This window comes from Pleurodeles waltl, chromosome 4_2 (genome assembly GCF_031143425.1).
Source record: "Pleurodeles waltl isolate 20211129_DDA chromosome 4_2, aPleWal1.hap1.20221129, whole genome shotgun sequence".
NCBI classification, from domain to species: domain Eukaryota; kingdom Metazoa; phylum Chordata; class Amphibia; order Caudata; family Salamandridae; genus Pleurodeles; species Pleurodeles waltl.
In genome coordinates this window covers 689976374-689998056 of record NC_090443.1, presented here as the reverse complement: position 1 = coordinate 689998056, position 21683 = coordinate 689976374, and the positions used below count along the sequence as shown (strand labels likewise).

The following is a 21683-nucleotide window of genomic DNA, read 5'->3' as shown; positions in this document are numbered from 1 at the left end:
GCATTCTTCCAGGGGGTTTGGGGGGGTAACTGTGATGTATTGCTATGCATTGATGTGTGTGTTGTAGTGCGTGAGGGTGGGGGTGGGTGTGTCGCGTATGTGTGTCCCCGTAATTTTTTGCCTCCCCTGTGTCGTAGGTGCAGTACTCACCGTTGTCTTCTGCGCCGGCGTTCGTGCTCCTGGTAGAGGAGCAGGTAGACAATCGCTGGGATGATGTGGAGTTCGGGTTCCATGCTATCCAGATTCCTCGTGGGGTGTATGGAGGTGAGCGTTTTCCGTTCGAAATGGCTGTTTCCGACATGTTTTTATCGGCTGGGCTACCGCCCCGGAAAAGGTGGCGGATTGGTAGGTTGTGATGGGGTGGGCGGTACATTGACTCTCGCCTGTCTGTTGGCGGTTACCGCCACGCTGTTTGTTTGTCCCGCAGTGGCGGGCGGTGTGTTGAAGTGGCGGTCTCTGTTGGCGGTTTCCGCCAGGGTCGGAATTCCATTTTTATTACCGCCAGACTGTTGGCGGTTTAGCAGCCGCTTTAACACCGACCGCCAAGGTTAGAATGACCCCCTTAGTCTAAATAAAGCCATTCTGGTCATTGTGGTGTTCTGCACCTTTCATGGGTGCCTCTAGAGTAAGACACCTCTCTAGGTATGAGTAGTAATGCATTTTCTGCCAACAATACTTGGGCTAGGATGTTTGTAACTATCCCAGGAGCTATGCTGAGGCCAAACACCGGTGCCCTCTACTGGAATTATTTATTCGGCACCATGACGAAAAAGTTCTCCCTGTGCTTCTTCAGGACATGCACAGGAAACTAGTCATTTTAAGGATCCACTAAGTACATTGGTCAGCAAATCTACTAGTACCTGACCCTAAGGCATAATTTGAAGTTCTGGGGTGGAAGAAAGAGATTAGTTTACATAGTAAAGATCCAGGGTGGATATATTCCTCACAAGGTATCTAGATATTCTTGGGAAGCTGAACAGGGGCAAGGTTAACTAAAAACGTTAGGGGGTCAATGATATCCCTACGAACTACACTCTTTCGTAGTACATTGTAATACACCCATGTTTCAACCCTTTTAGCTACATTAATGAGGGCCATCAGGACAGATTGCAGGAACCAACCTGAAGGATTAAAAATAGTACAATCTATTACAAACGTGTATGTTGTCAAAAGGATATAGCCAACCAAAACGGTATGTCAACCTTTTACCTCACTCTCATGGAAAAATCATGTGTGGCATTTATACCTACAGTCCAAATCTAAAAATAATAAATAGTACAAATGAACTAAATTTGAATTTGAGACCAAAACATTTGTCAAAAAATTATTTTACACTTGTGCTTATGTTGGGAAAGTCTGCTACTACTTGTCACATCTAACATGATCATGAGTTAAAAGCACCTAATAGTATGATGGAGGCAAACATTATGGTCTCAAATTCAAATTTAGATAACTTGTTCAGCTTATTATTTTTATATTTGGAATTCAGATATAAAGGTCACTCATGATTTTTCCATGACAGTGGCGTAAGAGTTTGGCTTACCATTATACACTTTTGTAATATATTGTATTATTTTTAAGCCTTACAGCTCCTACTGTCATTCTGCCCTGAAGAAGACACTGATTAAAGTAGAGAAAAGTGTTGAAAGCTGACACATTACAATGTTGACCAAAGGATGTAGTACCCAACATGTACTCAAATTTTGAGTTGTACAGTTTGAAAATTGTTATAATATTTGATCAACATTGTGAATGGATTATCATTTGTAATTTAGTACCAACACAATCATTTTAACTAATGTCACCAACCACCTTGCACTGCACCGTTGTTGGAGCACCTCTTTTATTAATCTTTATCTAAACTAATAAAAGGTGACTATAATTAAATACACTGTTCAATGTCTTACAGGTCAATATGACAAGGCAGTATGGATGGTAAAAGGGTATGCAAGCTGTAGATTGACATGGAGTGGGATTCTTCAGATGGGTCTCCTGAGGAGGCCCCAAGGAGGGTGACTTGCCTACAAAGAAGTCACCGATTTTAACTGAGGAAGCAGGCTTATTGTTCCACAGCGTTATTGTCTCTTGTCTGTGGCCCAATGGTCACCGTACCCATGCACAGAGGGACACACACTCAACCCCATCTTCACCTACAGCAACAGAGTCAAATTCAGCCACGTCACAGAACACTCCTGGCCTGACCACACCATCGTTCACTTCACCATCTCCGACTCACAACATACCATCACCAAGCACCACAGCTTCTCCCATGGCAACTGGGGCAAGGTAACAGAGACAGCAGAGTCAGGCCCTCAGCACCACCCATCCCAAAGCCTCATAAATCCTAGAACAGGCCATCCAGCACTTCTCCACCTGGATCACTGAATGAGCTGACAGATTCACCCCGATGAAGCTAGCGAGAACCAAGAAAACCTGAACACAAGCCAGTTGGTAAACCCTACAGCTCAGAACCACCAATCGCGGCTGCTACCGACTCAAGAAACGATGGTGTTCCACCAGGAATCCCTCTGACAGAGCCGCTAACAAAGCAACCCTCAGAAACTACCACTTTCTAATCAAAGAAGCCAAAAGAGCAGCCATTACAGTCTGCATTGATGCAGCAGCCAACCACACGAAAGAACTATTCAAGATAGTCAAGGAACACTCCAACCTGGCAGTCACAGAGAAGACAATCCACCCTTCCGAAGAACTCTGCAACACCCTCTTGGATTACTTCCACAGCAAGATCACCACCATCTACAACAAAATCGCCCCCAGCCCACAGTTCTCAACCTCAACAGTCTCAGCCAGCAAACCCTCACCAGCCGTACAATCACCACACGGACCCTGGTAACCACGCAGACCACCGTGGCCATCATGTTGTCCATCCACTTCGGGGCATCCACCAACCCGTTTCCCCACCATTTTTTTCAACCTCAGAACCAATCAAATCAGCACAGAATTCACCAGTATCCTCAACATCTCCATCACCATGATATCCTTTCCAGACAGATGGAAACGTGCAGAGATCAGACCCCTCCTAAAGAAACCCTCCCCTGATCCCAGCAAACTCAAAAATAATGGACCGATCTTTCTGCTCCCTTAGCCTGCCAAAGTACTCGAGAAGGTCATTAACCAAGAGCTCACAGAATACCTGGAACAAAACAACCTGCTTGACGTCCCCAGTCAGGATTCTGAGCCAACAATAGCACAGAAACCACTCTGATTGCAGCCACAGACTACATGAGAACCTTCCTCGACGGCTAGGAGACTGCAGCCCTGATCCTCCTCGACCTCTCAGCTGCATTAAACACTGTATACCACCACACCCTAATCAACAGACTCAACAGAATTGTCATACAGGAGAACACCCTCAAGTTGATTATCTTCTTCCTTATGAGACGCACTCAGATCATACGTCTGCCTCCGGTCAGCTCCAAACCCAAGAACATCATCTGCAGTGTGCCCTCAATCCCACACTTTTCAACACCTACATGATCTCCCATCATCAGATTCCATGGTCTCAACATCATATCCTATGTAGACAGCACACAACGCATCCTGTTGTTCACCAAAGACCCCACCACCACCAGATCAAACTTCTGCAATGCCATGACCAATGTAGCCAGCTGGATGAGAGACAATTGCCTCAAACTCAAGTCCAACAAGACAGAAGTATTGATCTTCGGAAGAAACATATCCATTTAGGACAACAGCTTGTGGCCAGTCAAACTCAGACCCACACCCACGCTGACCGACCATGCAAGCAACCTCTGCATCATCCTTGACAGCGAACTGACCATGAAGGGACAGATCAACACAGTTGCCTCCTCCTGCTTCCACACCCTCTGCATACTCTGCAGAATCTTCAGATGGATCCCAGTCAAGTCCAGGAAGACCGGCACACAGGCCCTAGTCACCAGACACCTGCACTACGGCAACCCTCTCTACGTCTGCATCTCCACCCAACTCCTCAAAAGACTCTAGGCCATACAGAATGCTGCAGCCAGATTCATCTAGGACCTCCCCAAACAGACCCACCTCAACCCCCACTTCGGAAACCTACACTGGCTCCCCATCCAGAAAAGATGCCAGTTCAACATCCTCATGCACACCTGCTAGGCCCTAGACGATCAAGGACCATTCGACTTCAACCAGCAAATTAACTTTCATTAACCCACCAGACACCCGAGTTCCTCCTCACTAGCCCTTGAGCACAACCTTGTATCCATCGTAGCTGCAACGATGGCCATTCCTTCTCCTACATCACCATCAAGACCTGAACAACCTTCCCCTCCACACTCAAACAATAACTTTCACTTGCGGACTTCAGAAAGAAACTCAAGACCTGGCTTTTTGACATAGACATCGCACCCCAGCGCCCAGATACCCCCAGGGTGAAGTGCTCCATTCTACAAATACTGATTGATTGACCAGATGAAGAAAAACATTCATGTAGTTTGAAAGGGCACCACAATCCTGAAGACTTGAAGGGTGTTGAGGCTGGAAATGAGAAGGTCTGGCTAGTAACACTTGACATTCTTCCCAAAAAAGGGGAGAACCAAGTACATAAGCCACAAGTAACCCTACTTGGTCAAATCAGTCTTCATTGTACTGGCCGCGGTGTTAATGACGACCCTGGCACTAGCAGTTTCTGAAGTTGCTGTGTCAAGATCCTTTTGAGAAGTGACCAGAAGACAATGTTGGTATGCAATCCAGTGTTTTACAGGTATTCTGGTTCTACACCCATTGCCACGTGGCCAAACTCTCCATTAGAGTTTAGGACTAATTTCTACACACATCGTTCTGTGATGCTCATCAATCAGCTGTGTTATTTCAGAACCGATTACTTACTGCAGCTAGTTGCATGGTGGGGTAGTCAACTTTGGTGAAATGCAATGCAAGGCCTGCTGTTTGGATTTCTTCATGGTGGTTAAATTCTTGGTTGTGAATATTTTGCTTGACAAACCTCAGGGCATCAATGGTCCCGGCCACTGGGATTACATTCAGCAGCCACCGCCTACAATCAAAACGAAAGCACATTAAATCACACACACATCACGTTTGAGTTTCAGGAAGTTACAATCTGCTAAAATTAATTACCTGTGTTGAAGTTTATCTGCAAATTGCCTCCACATTGACTGAATAGTGGTAAAATCTGAAGTGCGCAGTATCTGGACAAGCTTTAGAAATGCGGCTGGTGCATCCGGGTGAACGCGCTGTTGATTAGTTTGCACTAAATGTTGCAGGGTTTCCGCTATCTGCAAAAAAACAAGAACGAACCGCCCCAGTGACAGCATGTATTTAATTTAAGGCATGAAGATAGTGGAATGCAATAGTACAATGGGAAACGGTGTATTATTTTTAACATCCCACTGGGCAAGAAACAGGTACGGAAGCAAGGTGGTTTTGATACTTCTTAGAAGCAGAATCAGTATTATCGAATACTCAGTTTAAACACATATCTTCTAAAAAAAGAAGAATATTATTTCTACATAATGGTTAGTGGATTGGTCTCAACTGAATTTCCCTCTCAAGTCATTTCTTGCAATAGTACTCAAATGAATTAATTCGGGTGACTTTTCTCCAATAGGAAGACATTGCAAGAGACAGAGGGGGTGATTCTGACCGCGGCGGACGGCGGTCGCCGCCCGCCAAGCGGTTCCCGCCGAAAGACCGCTCCGCGGTCAAAAGACCGCGGCGGTCATTCTGCCTTTCCCACTGGGCCGGCGGGCGACCGCCGAAAGTCCGCCCGCCAGCCCAGCGGGAAACACCCTTCCCACGAGGACGCCGGCTCAGAATGGAGCCGGCGGAGTGGGAAGATGCGACGGGTGCAGTTGCACCCGTCGCGAATTTCAGTGCCTGCAAAGCAGACACTGAAATTCTTCGTGGGGCCCCCAGGGGCCCCGCGGCACCCCCTACCGCCATCCTGTTCCTGGTGGGAGAACCGCCAGGAACCGGATGGCGGTAGGGGGTGTCAGAATCCCCATGGCGGCGGAGCGCGCTCCGCCGCCATGGAGGATTCTCAAGGGCAGCGGGAAGTCGGCGGTACACCGCCGACTTTCTGTTTCTGGCCGCGGCTGAACCGCCGCGGTCAGAATGCCCAGCGGTGCACCGCCAGCCTGTTGGCGGTGCTACCGCCGACCTCCGCCATGGCGGTAATTACCGCCAGGGTCAGAATGACCCCCAGAATCTCTGGTACACTGAAGACCAAACCGTTCCTTAGATGGAAAAATGTAGTACATGCGCTTATCATAAAGAGGGTGAATACAAAAGGTTAAGATTCAGAGCAAGGAGCTAAGTGGGTTTCTAAGGAGCAGAACATTTTATGAAAATGTCACAGTTTCTAGGTATGCATGCTGTATTCGCCGATCTCTGCCTGTGGATGTGCTTGTTTGTTTTACGTGCGTAAAAACGAGTAATTTAATATTCACATTCTTTATCCGACCTCCTCTTCGACAGAGACTCTCATGCCAAGCATCCATCAAGACTCTGCCTTTTGCCATTGTTAAGGTCCCCCTTCCCAGTATTCCCCTTGCCCATCCCCAGCTCATTCTTATTTAAACTCGGATACCTGTGTCTTGGCAAAACCAAACTACCAGACCCAGAATGTAAACAGGACTGACTATGGTCCTGAAATTTTACTTGACATCCCTCGTATAAGACTCGTTATCTTCTGCCCATCCCTTGCCCTATGCACAACAGTGCCTTGCATGGCAATGCACAATGACTTATGCTAGGTGTCACCTATTTTCATCTTGGCATTCTAATTCGTATACTTCTACGTTTGTTACATTTAATACATACAAGTACCAGAAAGGAAAAGGACATCAGATAGGTGTATCCACAAGTGCTGAGACATTTACAGAGTTCTCACAACACGTGTTTTAATTTGTATCATGCGCTGGTCTCCAAGTACTGAGATCTTCAGAGATCTTACGAAAACTTCTAACCTGGCAAGCAGCCTGCATTTTTACAGGGGTACTGAACATTCAAGGCTCACAGACCTCCTCTGCCCTGATCTGCATGCATCCTGGTGTCAGAGTCAGGAGACGTTCTCAATGCTCTTACAAAGGATTCACGCTTGCATTATGCACAAGTATATCACAGTGGCATATCTGAAGAGCTCTCACAGAGCAACTCTGTTCTGAATTACGCTCTGTTCTACAATGTCTGTAACGAGACACTGATTCTCAGTGTCTGAAAACATTCATTTCGCACAGCTAATTTCAATGAGAATTTCGATCAAGCACCTTGTTTTTAACGAAAGCTCAGTGATTTGATTAACCTGCAGGTTCAGGGTGTGAAATTCTTGGTATTGCAACACAGCTTTATAATTTGGTACCAATGAGCACACTAATAATAAACCCTTCCATGAACTCCCTTGATGTAATATTTAAAGTGTGCAATAAATGTCCATTTAATCTACTTGCACACAACTGTGCACAATATGAAAAACAGTGTTTGAAACATTGGCTAAAAATACATCCACGCATAGAGGTCTCCGTATATTGTGTAAAAAGAGATGGGTCAGTTGTTGAGCCTTGGCTGCAAAATCTAGGAGTGGCCTGCATTTCACAGGTCTTTATGCCAGGTAGCTAGCTTGGTTGGATTGCGCACCTGCCTCAGCGATGTGATGTGTAGTGCCTTAGTAATATCTTCTCTGCTCGTGGCGCCTCTCCTTCGCCTTTCCCAGCAAAGGGCTAATGCGCTTAGAGGAGCTTCATGTTTGGGCCTGGTCATGGACCAGCCAATATGCCATCTCACAAATGAAACTTTTCACTAACTTCCTATTTTTCAGTGACTGGATTAATTTATTTTCTTGCTAACTCTGATCACTTTTCTATTCAGAATATGTTGCCCATCATAATTAGCTAGACATCATGGTGTATACTTAACCCTAACTGCGAGCCAGGACTCTGGACTCCTTCATAACTACCACAGCCACTGCTGAACTCTTCTATCGCTGCTACAATGTATTTTCCTGCTAGCTCTGGACCTGCAGTCCTTCCTATCCCCATACCCTTTCTTCCAGACACTCTGGTGTCATCATCATCGCCCAGAAATCGTGTGTAATCCAAACATTTGCACGGAATACATTATAACTAACTCAGCAACTGCTGGCAGATTTCTGATAAGTAATATGTGGAAAATTTGTCCCTGCACCTCCATTTGTCCAGCCAAAACATTACTTTCTGCATTTGTGCTTAGAGATTACTACGCCAGCCTACTGGTAGCGCCACCCGTTTAATTCTCAATAATAGGCAATGCTACGAGGATATTCTGTAATTTTTCCATACACAAGCTCAACTATCCTATGAAAATTGATACTAAATAGGACGGCTGCCAGGAGTCAAAAAACAAAATATATAGACATTACCTTAAATTGTTTTCATAAGTCGTAAACGCCTTATCATTTAACAACCATTCTCAAATAATTACCAAATGAGTTCCCCTATGCAAGCTTTGACAAAAAGCCTAAACCTAAGTTTACTCTTAATACTCCATGTAGAGCTTTACAGTTCTGTTCATTCCATCTCATCGGATCTCCCCACTGAGGTAAACCATCACCCTACATCGAAAACACCTTTACTACATATTTGGATAAAGGAATCATCCCGCAATTTAATGAATTATGGCTGAGTATCTTGAATGTCTCTGAAGTGTTACCTGTGGATTCTGTGGGTTGCTCTTCTGCCACTCCTGTGTGCCAAATGTTTTATTCAAAATTTTCTAGGCCTAAGAAGAAGATAAAATCCCAAGCATTAGCACCAGCTTTGATTTCTTGAAGAGACCCTCACTGCATTTTTTATTAAAGTGAAAAGATACGTAGGCCCCGGTCTTCCGTGCTTTAGGACTTTTAGGTTGCTCATTGATTTGTATGAACGTTGTTCACATTTTCTTCAAAACTCCATAACTCCTAATACCATAAAATCTTTTTTAACATCTTGGTGTCATTTTTTTTTTGTTTTAAAAAAACTGGTTTAGGCGTTTTGTGTGATCTATTTCTTCAGTGTCATTTTGTTTTGGTGGTGTTAACTATAGCATGCATTCCTATGCATTTTATCTCGGACAAGCCATTTACCACAGGTAAATCTACGATTCCTCATAGATCCTATCTTTTATTTTAAGTACTGTATCCTTTAACTATGTAAGTGCTCAGCTACAATGTACACAAGAATAGGGCCTCTTCAGTGGGCCACAGGGCAAGCAGGAGTTACTGGGACCTGCTGTAGCGGCTGTGGCCTTTTACTCCTAATGCCTGACTGCTATGGATCCTGAGCAACAAGGCCAAGTTCCCCTTCATCACTAGACTCTTAGGAATAGCGTGGTCCAAGCAGTCCAAGTCTTCCTCAGTGGGGAGGTAGATGCAAGAGGTAACTAAAGGCTCACAACTTAAAATAGCTGCAGCAGCAGCAATAAATTATTGTCCAGGCCGAGTCCGAGGTAGATGGCGTTCGCGTAGTCACGTTCACGCTATGCCACGCCCACCTCTGGTGCAGGCTCACTCGACACTCGAGAACGGGCTGAGGACGCTCCTCAGCCAGGGAAAATGCTGCCCTTTTGTTTTGCACCGCCCGTGTCGGAGGGCACCAGGCGGCCAGGATTCTTCGCGCTCTTTCAGCGCGTAGCGAGCGATGTTGCAGAGACACCGCGCCTCGCCGCTCCGTGCAGATCATGGAGTGCCCTGCAGGCCAAGGCTGGGTCGCGCCTCGAAGCTTGGCATGGCCACCGGTAATAAACGACAAACCCTAACGCTTGGGAAAATAAGCGGGAAACAGGCTATGGGAACAAGTAGGGAACCCAAAAACAATGCCCCTCTAATGTCTCCCCCTGGGGGAAAGGAAACTCAGCCTATAATTACGGGCTTTTGGAAGGGAGGCTTACAAGAGGGCAATCTCGCGCGTTTCTCCCCCCCCCCAAGTATGGATGCAACCGACAGCAGGCATGAAACAGGTGGATGACAGAGAAGTGAAAGAGCTTCCTGAGGGTGGAAGTCATGAGAAGGACCTCCCTTCGGACTGACAGCAAACTTCTGTGGCCTTGAAAGTCGCTGACAGTGCAGTGCTCAAGGGGGGAAAGGAGCCCGCAAGGCCAAAGGATGTAGAGATATGTACGGCCCTCGAAGGGAATCCTCAACTCGGATTACAAGAACTGGGAATTTGTGTCCTACCTCAAGTCACTCAAAAAGCTACCTGCATATCAAAGGATTCTGCAGGAAATTCAGCTCAGATGGCCCAGGCATTTAGTCAAGGGTCTGAAACAATCATAGCAAAGCAGAGGGGGCCAGAATGGTCCAAAGATGGAGGGGACACATTTTATTCTTTGACAGAGGATTCAGACTCCACTAACAGTGATCTAGGGTCAAGTGAAAGTAGAGACAGTATCTCTTCCGAATCTGCTAGCTTTCTATCCCTCGCAGAGTCCACGGTGCGACAGCGGCGGTGGAAAAGTAAGGGGCCGGTCCCCAGTGGAAATAATGCAGAGCCCTCAGCCCAGACACGGAAAGCTCTCAAATGGGACTATTCGGGTACAAATCTTATGAGCACAGTAGAGGCCCATACCTCCCATAACGCAACTAAGATGGTTGATGAATCGGTATGTGGCCCAGCCCATACAATTGATGATCGACATACAGATTCTGAAATGTTACAGTCTATATACAATTCAATAAAGGACCTACAAACTGAGACAAGAGCAGAAAGCCATAGAGCACGGTTGGCTACAAAACAGCTACAAGGAACAGTGCGTAAGGTGGTCAAATCCTGCACAGAAATTGAGGGGAAACTAAGTTCAATGGAAGAGAGGACGTTGGTAGTTGAAGGAGAGATTGAGACTCTGAGAGCGCAAACTACAACACATGAAGGACAATTAACTGACATTATGGGGAAGCTAGAGGATCAGGAAAATAGGCAAAGGAGGAATAATGTGCACTTCCTTGGCATCAAAGAAGAAGCAGAAGGCAGCAATATCAGGGCCTATGTGATTAGAGTATTGCAGGAAGCGTTCCAGAGCTTTCCGACTGGGAAGCTGAAGTCCAAAGGGTACATAGGTACCCACTAGTACGCCGGGAGGGCCGTAGAGAGGAGGCTAAACATCCTAGAGCTATTCTGGTCTATTTCGGGAACTATGTCTTAAGACAGTCTTTATATGAACAAGCCCGTCCCGACGCTCTGCGCAGTGGTGGCGGTGCCACTTTTTTCACTCGACCCGATTACTGTCATGTTACAGTGGAGCGAAGGCGGAGGCTGCAGCAGCTGATTAAGCCCTTTCAAGATAAAGGGGGAGAGGCGTATTTACTTCCTCCCGCTCGTCTTAAAACTGTGTTCAATGGGGAAACTAGAGTATTTAATTCAGAGGTTCAGGCTAAAGAGTATTTACTTGGTTTGTAATTTAGTATGATGTAAGGAATTTATGTAATCTTGGTGATCTTGAGGGGAGCGTAAGAGGCTGGTTACCCAGGGGGTGGGGTAGTGGGTGGCACGTAGCACCTAGGCGACACCAACATTCAGGCCAATGGTGGTCTGACTGCCTCAAGGGGGGGTGGGGGAGGGAGAGGGAGTGGTGGTTTCTAGGGGGAAGGGCGAGAGGGGTGTTAGGGGGGGTTTGTGAGAGATGGGGGGATGGGGGTGGGGACAAGCTCAGTTTGGGGTAGGGGACGGGGGAAAAAGAGAAAAACTTGTACCCAAAAAGATGTGTAGAGTTATGTATGTTTGTACCAATGTAAGATGGTCACGGGTTAGGTGTAAGGCTAAACCAGCCAAGTCAGTCAAATGTCATCAATTGAGATTGTACACATGTCAAGTATTAGGATAGCAACCATTAATATATGTGGGTTAAATACCCCCCGGAAGAGGTAAAAAACCGCAGATTATTTGAGAATGTTAAAAGCAGATATTTACGGCCTGCAAGAAACACACATAGAAAAGGCAGATAGGAAATTGTTATTAGGGTGTACTGAACAGATGACTAAAACAAAGGGGGTTGCAATTTTGGCAGCTAGTACTAGCTGCATTGTTAATCGGCAGAAAGTAGATACAATTGGTAGGTGGGTAATAATGGAGTGTTTAGTTGGCAATGTTAGTTTTACGTTATGTTCATTATACGGCTCAGTGGATGATGACCCCTCATTAATTGATTTTATATCTGCAGAACTGACACTTTGGCCCGCACCATATGTTATCTCTAGTGACTTGAACTTTAATGGGTCATGGGATGGGGCACAGAGCCTAAGAGATATTAGAAGGAATAAATATTTAGGGCGGAAGCCTAGAGTTTTCCAGGCTCTCAAGAATATGCAAAGGGAGGTCAGATTAATAGACGTATGGTCAGCTCTGGAAGGTCCTAAACCGGGATATACTTATTTTTCTGCACCACATAGGAAATTTGCTAGATTGTATTATTTTTTAGTTTCTCCAATATTCTTAGGCGAATTAGAGATTAAGTTATACCCTCGTTTTATGGCAGATCATAACCCACTAGTATTAGTGATTAGGGATAGAGAACGCCAGAGAGTTCAGAAGAATTGGACATTGGAGCGTGCTTTGCTGAATGATCCTTTGCATTTACAGCACATGAGTGTGTGGTTGAAGGAATTTTTAGATCTCAATATTGGGACAGCCCCAATAATAATAGTTTGGGATACATTAAAGGCAGTTATACGGGGAGAAACTATGGGGTACAGCATAAAGCGACAGAAACAATCGATAACTCAGCTTCAGATATTTATGGGGAAATTACAGACAGCAGAAGAGCAGCTTATCCGGGCTATTAGGAATGATGCTGGGGTCGAGGACACCCTACATCAGGTTTTAATTGCAAAAATGGCCTTTGGGAACTATTCAACTGAGAGGTTAGCAGGAAAAATAGCAACAAAGCGAAGTGAGTGTTATGAATGCAGTGAAAAAGTAGGGCATATATTTGCCATGCGGACCCGCCAGAGGGCAACTTCAGGCATAATCGTGCAAGTACAAAACAAGGCAGGGCTGACAGTTACAAGACCTGATCTATTAGGGAAGCTTTCCGGGAATACTACAGAGAATTATACGACACGGCTAATATCACATAACCATTTTATCTTATAGCTATTAACACAAAAGTAAATTCAACATTCCCAAACAACTACATAACCCTCTGAGGTTGGAGCTCTAGTGTTTCATAGACAGTTCCCTGTGCCCAACTCCCTCCTCGCTCTAGCGATAGTGGTTATTCCCATTCAATATAAGCAAATTCAAGGTAAACCCCACTAGTAGTCTGAGTCTCAAAAGTCCACTCCAACTCTGTCTTAAAGTTAAAAGTGTTCCAGTGCTAAATTGCTATCTACCAAGCAAGTTCACCCAGGGCCGACTGGCCCAAAATCTGCCTTACCCGTGTCTGCAGGGTCGGAGCAACTTGAGTTCCTCAGTTCCTAAGTGTGTCCCTTCCACGGGTGTTGGAATGGCAGCAGCTCCTTCAGGTGAGTTCACTGCATGAGGCCCAGGCAGGCTGGGCTCACCGGTCCTCAAGTTTCTTAAATGCAGTTGTGAAACTGCAGCGACCGTAGATTCTTTGTGGCTCCTCTGGACAGGGCAGTTATTTTGCCTGTCCCATGGTGGAGGGGAAATTGTATGAAGGTCCTGATGCTAACCATACATCCTGACATAGGTGCATAGGGGTTCCCACTCATTCCTCAGGCGAGGATCAGGTCACACTTCGTGTTGGTCCTGGTGACCCCCTCTGGCATACATGGTCACTAATTCTCTACTGCACATGAGCTGCAACCAGATGAGTACAGCAGATTCATTCACAGCGCCCTACTACTGGCATACGGGGTGGTCGATCCCTCACTGCAAATGGACTCCGGCACGATCGGAACATCAATTTTCACAGTTCATTTTTCTGTTGCCCCTTTTAGTATGCAGTATCGCCAACTATTCGGTGTACATAGGCGATGACTCGTTCAGCACAGCAATGTCCACAGTGCATTTTACAGTTGCCCTTCTCTGGCATACGTGGGTCACTGACTTTTTCCTGCACATGGGCAATGACCTGATCAGTTCAGCAGCCGTCTCATTATACCTCGCAAAGGGAGTAAAATTGGCAGGATTCCCCACTGGGCCTCACTCCCTTCAATGCTCTTCTCTTCCTCAGAGGGCAACACTGGTATAGGTGAGCAGGCAGGCTTCAGGTTCCAGGGCAGGTGGTCTTGGATACCCTCAGTGATGTTCCCTTACCCAGCGGGAGACTAGCATGCCTTGGCTCACAAGTCTTGCTCATAGGCTGAAGCCTTGCAGAGCTTCTCCTCCTCGCACAACCCGTCTCGCTGCTTGACAGTTGACAATTTGTTGATGATTTAGTCCATTTCCAGACACCAAATGTGATTTAGAGTCTGAATCTTTGAGGTTTATGCTGTGGGTTTCTTTCCTTTTGAAGTGCTCATGACTCTGCAGTCTCTTCCTCCATAAAGCAGTCTGTCACAGCAGGAGTGTCCCCAAAGGTGATAGCCCCTTAACACAGGCATTGGTAGCGACTAGAGTTCACATCTGGATGTCACCCACAGTGAAATGTGTATCAAAAGGTTAGCCCAGTCCTACTCCTTATAATTCTCTTTTCAGCCCTATCTCCATCCTGAAATGTGCAAAGACCCCTTCCTTGTGACCTCTATCTGAAAGAAAGAGCACCATTTGAAGTGTACTGGGGAGCCTGGCTTTCCCTTCTTCAGTGCGTCCTACCAATCTTACAGGAATGCAACAATACATAAATCTGCCTGGGGAATTCTTTGACCTCCTCTCCTCATGTTTGACCATGCAGCCCTGGGTCTCCCAAAATGGAAACCAAAGTCAAGTCCTGAACGTATTGCACTCTTTAAAGGCACACAAACAGTCAACACTCAACATAGGTATTCAACCTACACTCGCTGTACAGCCTCTTATCCTTCACATATTGTACCACTCACAGGCACACATACACCCAAGCACATGTAGTCAATATACTCATACTGCACAGCACTACACCCTTCATGTATTGTATCACTTGCAGGCACACACGCACTCAGCACATGCATTTTACATGCATGCAATGCACAGCACTGCATCCTTCATATAGTGTACCCCTCACAGATACACATACACCCAGCACATGCATAAAAGATACAGATACACACACTGCACAGCACTGCACATACATCCAGCTCAAGTAAACCACCCATGCTTTGCACAGCACTCCACACCAAACCGATGTAGTGCCAAGGGTGAGTTAAACACACAGCAATGGAACTTTAAATAAGCGAGCCTGTGGGCCTCACTCCAGTAACACAAGTAACAAGAGCCTGTTAACTCCTACCAATCACTAGGCGGTATGCTGCCACCACTGCAATCAAGCTGCTAAACTCCTGGTAACAGCAGTAGTCTTTCACCACTATGAGGGTAGAGCTTTGGGCACACCTCCTGGTCCAACAAGACCACAGTCTGTGAGGTAGGTCTATGTCATGGTGACAACCACAATCAGCATTAGGAAATCAGACCAGTACAGATGGGGCAATCAGGGCAGGGGCACGCGTCCATCACCATGTGGAGGACTTTTCTGTCCCAACTCCCACATTGTGGGTCAGCATTATGGGAAAAGTCCTTCTGTTCCCAGCAGCTACTTTACAAATTCAATAGTTGAAAAACTGAAACTCCTGCCCCAGAGCCAGTGCTAAACCACTCTGGATAGTCATTTGACAACGTTTCATTTTTGACTGGATCATCTCAGTTTTGATTCAGATAAGTTGTGATTCATTTTCTTTCTGGGCATTGGAGTTTGACACGTCAACAATGTTTGGCAGAGTCATGCAGGTTTATAAAGCATGAGTTTCTCAAATCAGACAGGGGCTGAAAGGATTCAAGGCAAGCCTAGATCAACTGTGTGAAGAGGAAACAGCAGCAAGAGGGTGAGTGGAGGAAGGTTCCCTCATCTGATGCACAATCCAGAATAGCAGAAGCTCATATCACAGCTAGCCCCTCAGTGAAGTGGAAGCCAGTAAGCTTACCGTGGAGGAAAAGACAGCAGAAAAAGGGTTTCAGCTGAGGGGATCAGATCGGAGACTATCAGAGAAGAAAGGAAAGTGCGTCTTGCTGTGGCAGAAAGGTAGCTGGTAGCTTGACACAAAAAACAGGTATTTATGCAGCACACCAACAGTACTAAAAAGAAAAACTGTTTTCTTCATTCGACAAGTAGCACAACATTCAGGATTTTCACCTTGTTTCTTGGGAGGAGTACACTCTAAATCCAGCCAAGGCTCCAGGACTTGAAGAAGCAGCTCTGGGTGATCAGGGACCCACTCCAGCAGTTGTCAGTAGAGCCCAAGCAGATCCATTTATGGGTCCACAGTCTGTGAGGTAGGTCTATGTCATGGTGACAACCATAATCGGCATTAGGAAATCAGACCAGTACAGATGGGGCAATCAGGGCAGGGGCACGCGTCCATCACCATGTGGAGGACTTTTCTGTCCCAACTCCCACATTGTGGGTCAGCATTATGGGAAAAGTCCTTCTGTTCCCAGCAGCTACTTTACAAATTCAATAGTTGAAAAACTGAAACTCCTGCCCCAGAGCCAGTGCTAAACCACTCTGGATAGTCATTTGACAACGATTAATTTTTGACTGGATCATCTCAGTTTTGATTCAGATAAGTTGTGATTCATTTTCTTTCTGGGCATTGGAGTTTGACACGTCAGCAATGTTTGGCAGAGTCATGCAGGTTTATAAAGCATGAGTTTCTCAAATCAGACAGGGGCTGAAAGGATTCAAGGCAAGCCTAGATCAAGTGTGTGAAGAGGAAACAGCAGCAAGAGGGTGAGTGGAGGAAGGTTCCTTCATCTGATGCACAATCCAGAACAGCAGAAGCTCATATCACAGCTAGCCCCTCAGTGAAGTGGAAGCCAGTAAGCTTACCGTGGAGGAAAAGACAGCAGAAAAAGGGTTTCAGCTGAGGGGTTCAGATCGGAGACTATCAGAGAAGAAAGGAAAGTGTATCTTGCTGTGGTAGAAAGGCAGCTGGTAGCTTGACACAAAAAACAGGTATTTATGCAGCACACCAACAGTACTAAAAAGAAAAACTGTTTTCTTCATTCGACAAGTAGCACAACATTCAGGATTTTCACCTTGTTTCTTGGGAGGAGTACACTCTCAATCCAGCCAAGGCTCCAGGACTTGAAGAAGCAGCTCTGGGTGATCAGGGAACCACTTCAGCAGTTGTCAGCAGAGCCCAAGCAGATCCATTTATGGGTCCAGTTGAAGCAGGTCAGTTGCAGGGAGGCCTCTGAAGCTTGTGGTGTGCCTGTAGCTGATACAGGAGGTCAGTCAACTGACCCTAGGAGTCCCTCTGGTTAGCATGGGATAAAGACAAGCAGATTCAGTGTTGCTTCTATGACAACAAGGCAGCCCTTCAAGCATCAGGGCAGTGCTCTGGCTGGAAGGTGGTCGTTCTGTAAATTCCACAGCTCCAGGAGTGCTCTGAACAGTGGCTCTGGAGGTCCAATATTTATACCTGGTGCCTGTTTTTGTGTGGGGGGTACATCTTGTACTACCACACACCTGGTTATGGAACATTTTTCCCTTCCTCTGTCAAGGCTCCAACATGTCTGGAGGTAGAAAAAGGCAGGGCAGGCCTGGTGTCATGACCCTCTGTGGGTGCAGGAGGCAAAATCCTTTGAAGTGTAAGTGGGGCTGGGTACAGCAGCTTTCCAGTCATTTTGCTAGGGCTGCCCAACCTGTCCACACCTTAACCCCTTTTGTGTTACTGTTCAGAAGCAATATACAATCCCAACGACAGAGCAATTCACAGTCATATGACCCAGGACGCTTGCAGAAGGCACAAATGCTTGGAACAAGAAAATTCCAACTTTCTAAAAGTCGCATTAAAGAGGATTTTAAATTACAAATAATTTGATTGTAATCAGCATAACTTTTTCTGCTCCTAATCGAAGATAGCACCTATTAAATATGTTGTAAGAATGTAACCCTGTGTTAGCAAATGGGAGTGATAGGCTTGACAACAGTGAAAAATGACTTTAGGAGTTTTTCACTGTTAAGACATGTAAAACTAAAGTGCACATCGCCTATGTTTTAAACGTAGTGCACCCTGACTTAGGAGCCTTTAGGGCCTAACATCGGGGTGACTTATAAGTATTAAAAAAGAAGATTAGAGACCTGGCAAAAGGTTTATTTTGCAAAGACAAAATGGGGGTTTAAAACTGCAGAGCAGTGACCTGTTTTACAAGGCTACTTTAGTGGGCGGCACAATGAGTACTGTAGGCCCACTAGTAGCATTTAATTTACAGGCCCTGGGTACATGTAGTGCTATTTATTTGTGACTTACAAGTGCATTTAATTGTACCAATCAGGTATATGCCAATTGCACTATGTTTCAGGGAGACAGCACAAACATTTTACCACTGGTTAGCAAGGAAAAAGTCCACAGAGTCCTAATGACAATAAAAACGGGTTCAGGAACAGAAGACAAAAATATGGGGGGTGACCCTGCAAAAAGGGATAGGTCTAAAAGGCCCAAGAAAAGAGTAAATGGCAGGAGATGAGTGGAAATTGCTTTGGAGAAACCAGAGTGCCAAGGCTAGCCTCGTCTAATGGAAAAGGATTGAGACTATCACTAGTGAGGTCACATTTGACCTAGAGATGATGCATGTGGAGTTTCAGTGACAGGAAACAGGCATCTGAAACAGGCAGACTGACAAATGCACTGAAAGAGTGTATTATCCTTTAGGGTTTGGACTGTTATGACTGGAAAGGCTGGGGTTGCCAGACTAGGGGGGTCATTCCAACCCTGGCGGTCGGTGTTAAAGCAGAGGCTAACCCGCCAACAGGCTGGCGGAAAAAAAAAATGGAATTCTGACCCTGGCGGAAACCGCCAACAGAGACCGCCACTTTAACACTCCGACCGCCATGGCGGGACAAACAAACAGCGCGGCGGTCACCGCCAACAGACAGGCGGGAGACAGTGTACCGCCCACCCTATCACAACCCACCAATCCGCCACCTTTTCCGGGGTGGTAGCCCCGCCGATAAAAACACGGCGGAAACAGCCATTTCAAACGGAAAACGCTCACCTCCATACACCCCGCGAGGAATCTGGACAGCATGTAACCCGAACTACACATCCTCCCAGCTATTGTATTCCTGCTCCTCTACCAGGAGCACGAACGCCGGCGCGGAAGACAACGGTGAGTACTGCACCTACGACACAGGGGAGGGGGGAGGAGAAAACATTACGGGCACACATACGCAACACACCCACCCCCACCCTTACCCCCTACAACACACACATCAATGCATAGCAACAACTCAGAGTTACACCCCCAAACCCCCCGGAAGAATGCAAATACAAAAGGAAATGATTTTGAAATTTGGATTATATTGTAAGGCTGAGTATCAAATATATCAAACATCTATAACTATATATATATAAAATGTCCTGTCCGATATGTGTATCAGCCATTGTTCGTGGGCCACTGGGCCAAAACACATGGGCAAAGCCCACACAGGATACCTGAGTCCAATGGAGAGAACACTGCAGGGGCATCAGATAGCAAAACTACAGGCACCTCAGGGGGAAGGGAAGGGGGGGCACCTCAGCCATATGAGTCCACGACGCCAGATCCACCAGGGGCCTCCATGGCCACTGTGCCATCCTGGGGAGTGCAAAGACACAGTCTCTCAAGTCTCTACAGTGGGTGGGTTGCCCACTGTGCCATCCTGGGGAGTGCAAAGCCACAGTCTCACAAGTGGATGACAGACTCCACAGGTTCTGGAGGGGGACTAGTGCCCAGAGTGCTTCGTGCAGCCCTGCCTGACACAGATGCGGGCCTGCCCCTTCCGCCAATGGGCCAGCGGTTCATGAGATGAAGGGCCCAGTTCAGCGTTGCTTTAGACAGCGGTGCCCAGCGGAGCAGTGCTTGAGATGGCGGTGCCCAGTGCAGCGGTGCTTGAGACGGCGGTGCCCAGTGCAGCGGTGCTTGAGATGGCGGTGCCCAGTGCAGCGGTGCTTGAGACGAAGGGCCCAGCGGAGCGGTGCTTGAGATGAAGGGCCCAGTGCAGCGGTGCTTGAGACGGCGGTGCCCAGTGCAGCGGTGCTTGAGACGAAGGGCCCAGCGGAGCGGTGCTTGAGATGAAGGGCCCAGCGGAGCAGTGCTTGAGACGGCGGTGCCCAGTGCAGCGGTGCTTGAGACGAAGGGCCCAGCGGAGCGGTGCTTGAGATGAAGGGCCCAGCGGAGCGGTGCTTGAGACGGCGGTGCCCAGTGCAGCGGTGCTTGAGATGGCGGTGCCCAGTGCAGCGGTGCTTGAGACGAAGGGCCCAGCGGAGCGGTGCTTGAGATGAAGGGCCCAGTGCAGCGGTGCTTGAGACGGCGGTGCCCAGTGCAGCGGTGCTTGAGACGAAGGGCCCAGCGGAGCGGTGCTTGAGATGAAGGGCCCAGCGGAGCAGTGCTTGAGACGGCGGTGCCCAGTGCAGCGGTGCTTGAGACGAAGGGCCCAGCGGAGCGGTGCTTGAGATGAAGGGCCCAGCGGAGCGGTGCTTGAGACGGCGGTGCCCAGTGCAGCGGTGCTTGAGATGGCGGTGCCCAGTGCAGCGGTGCTTGAGACGAAGGGCTCAGTGGAGCGGTGCTTGAGATGAAGGGCCCAGTGCAGCGGTGCTTGAGACGGCGGTGCCCAGTGCAGCGGTGCTTGGGACGAAGGGCCCAGCGGAGCGGTGCTTGAGATGAAGGGCCCAGCGGAGCGGTGCTTGAGACGGCGGTGCCCAGTGCAGCGGTGCTTGAGACAAAGGGCCCAGCGGAGCGGTGCTTGAGACGGCGGTGCCCAGTGCAGCGGTGCTTGAGACGAAGGGCCCAGCAGAGCGGTGCTTGAGATGAAGGGCCCAGCGGAGCGGTACTTGAGACGGCGGTGCCCAGTGCAGCGGTGCTTGAGATGGCGGTGCCCAGTGCAGCGGTGCTTGAGACGAAGGGCTCAGCGGAGCGGTGCTTGAGATGAAGGGCCCAGTGCAGCGGTGCTTGTGATGGCGGTGCCCAGTGCAGCGGTGCTTGAGACGAAGGGCTCAGCGGAGCGGTGCTTGAGACGAAGGGCCCAGCGGAGCGGTGCTTGAGATGAAGGGCCCAGCGGAGCGGTGCTTGAGACGGCGGTGCCAAGTGCAGCGGTGCTTGAGACGAAGGGCCCAGCGGAGCGGTGCTTGAGATGAAGGGCCCAGCGGAGCGGTGCTTGAGACGGCAGTGCCCAGTGCAGCGGTGCTTGAGATGGCGGTGCCCAGTGCAGCGGTGCTTGAGACGAAGGGCTCAGCGGAGCGGTGCTTGAGATGAAGGGCCCAGTGCAGCGGTGCTTGAGACGGCGGTGCCCAGTGCAGCGGTGCTTGGGACAAAGGGCCCAGCGGAGCGGTGCTTGAGATGAAGGGCCCAGCGGAGCGGTGCTTGAGACGGCGGTGCCCAGCGGAGCGGAGCTTGAGACGAAGGGCCCACCGGAGCGGTGCTTGAGATGAAGGGCCCAGCGGAGCGGTACTTGAGACGGCGGTGCCCAGTGCAGCGGTGCTTGAGATGGCGGTGCCCAGTGCAGCGGTGCTTGAGACGAAGGGCCCAGCGGAGCGGTGCTTGAGATGAAGGGCCCAGTGCAGCGGTGCTTGAGACGGCGGTGCCCAGTGCAGCGGTGCTTGAGACGAAGGGCCC

The 21683-nt window shown here is 48.0% G+C and overlaps 1 protein-coding gene across 1 annotated transcript in view; it reads right to left on the bottom strand.

Annotated features, from left to right (window-relative positions):
* LOC138293200 (vitellogenin-A2-like) overlaps positions 1–21683 on the bottom strand; it is a 383104-nt gene that overhangs the window by 302905 nt on the left and 58516 nt on the right. Inside the window, exons 8-9 of the mRNA XM_069232287.1 lie at positions 5104–5261; positions 4855–5020 (exon numbers count right to left, since the gene is read on the bottom strand). Coding sequence (XP_069088388.1) covers positions 4855–5020; positions 5104–5261 — 324 coding nt within the window. The remainder of the gene's footprint in view (positions 1–4854; positions 5021–5103; positions 5262–21683) is intronic.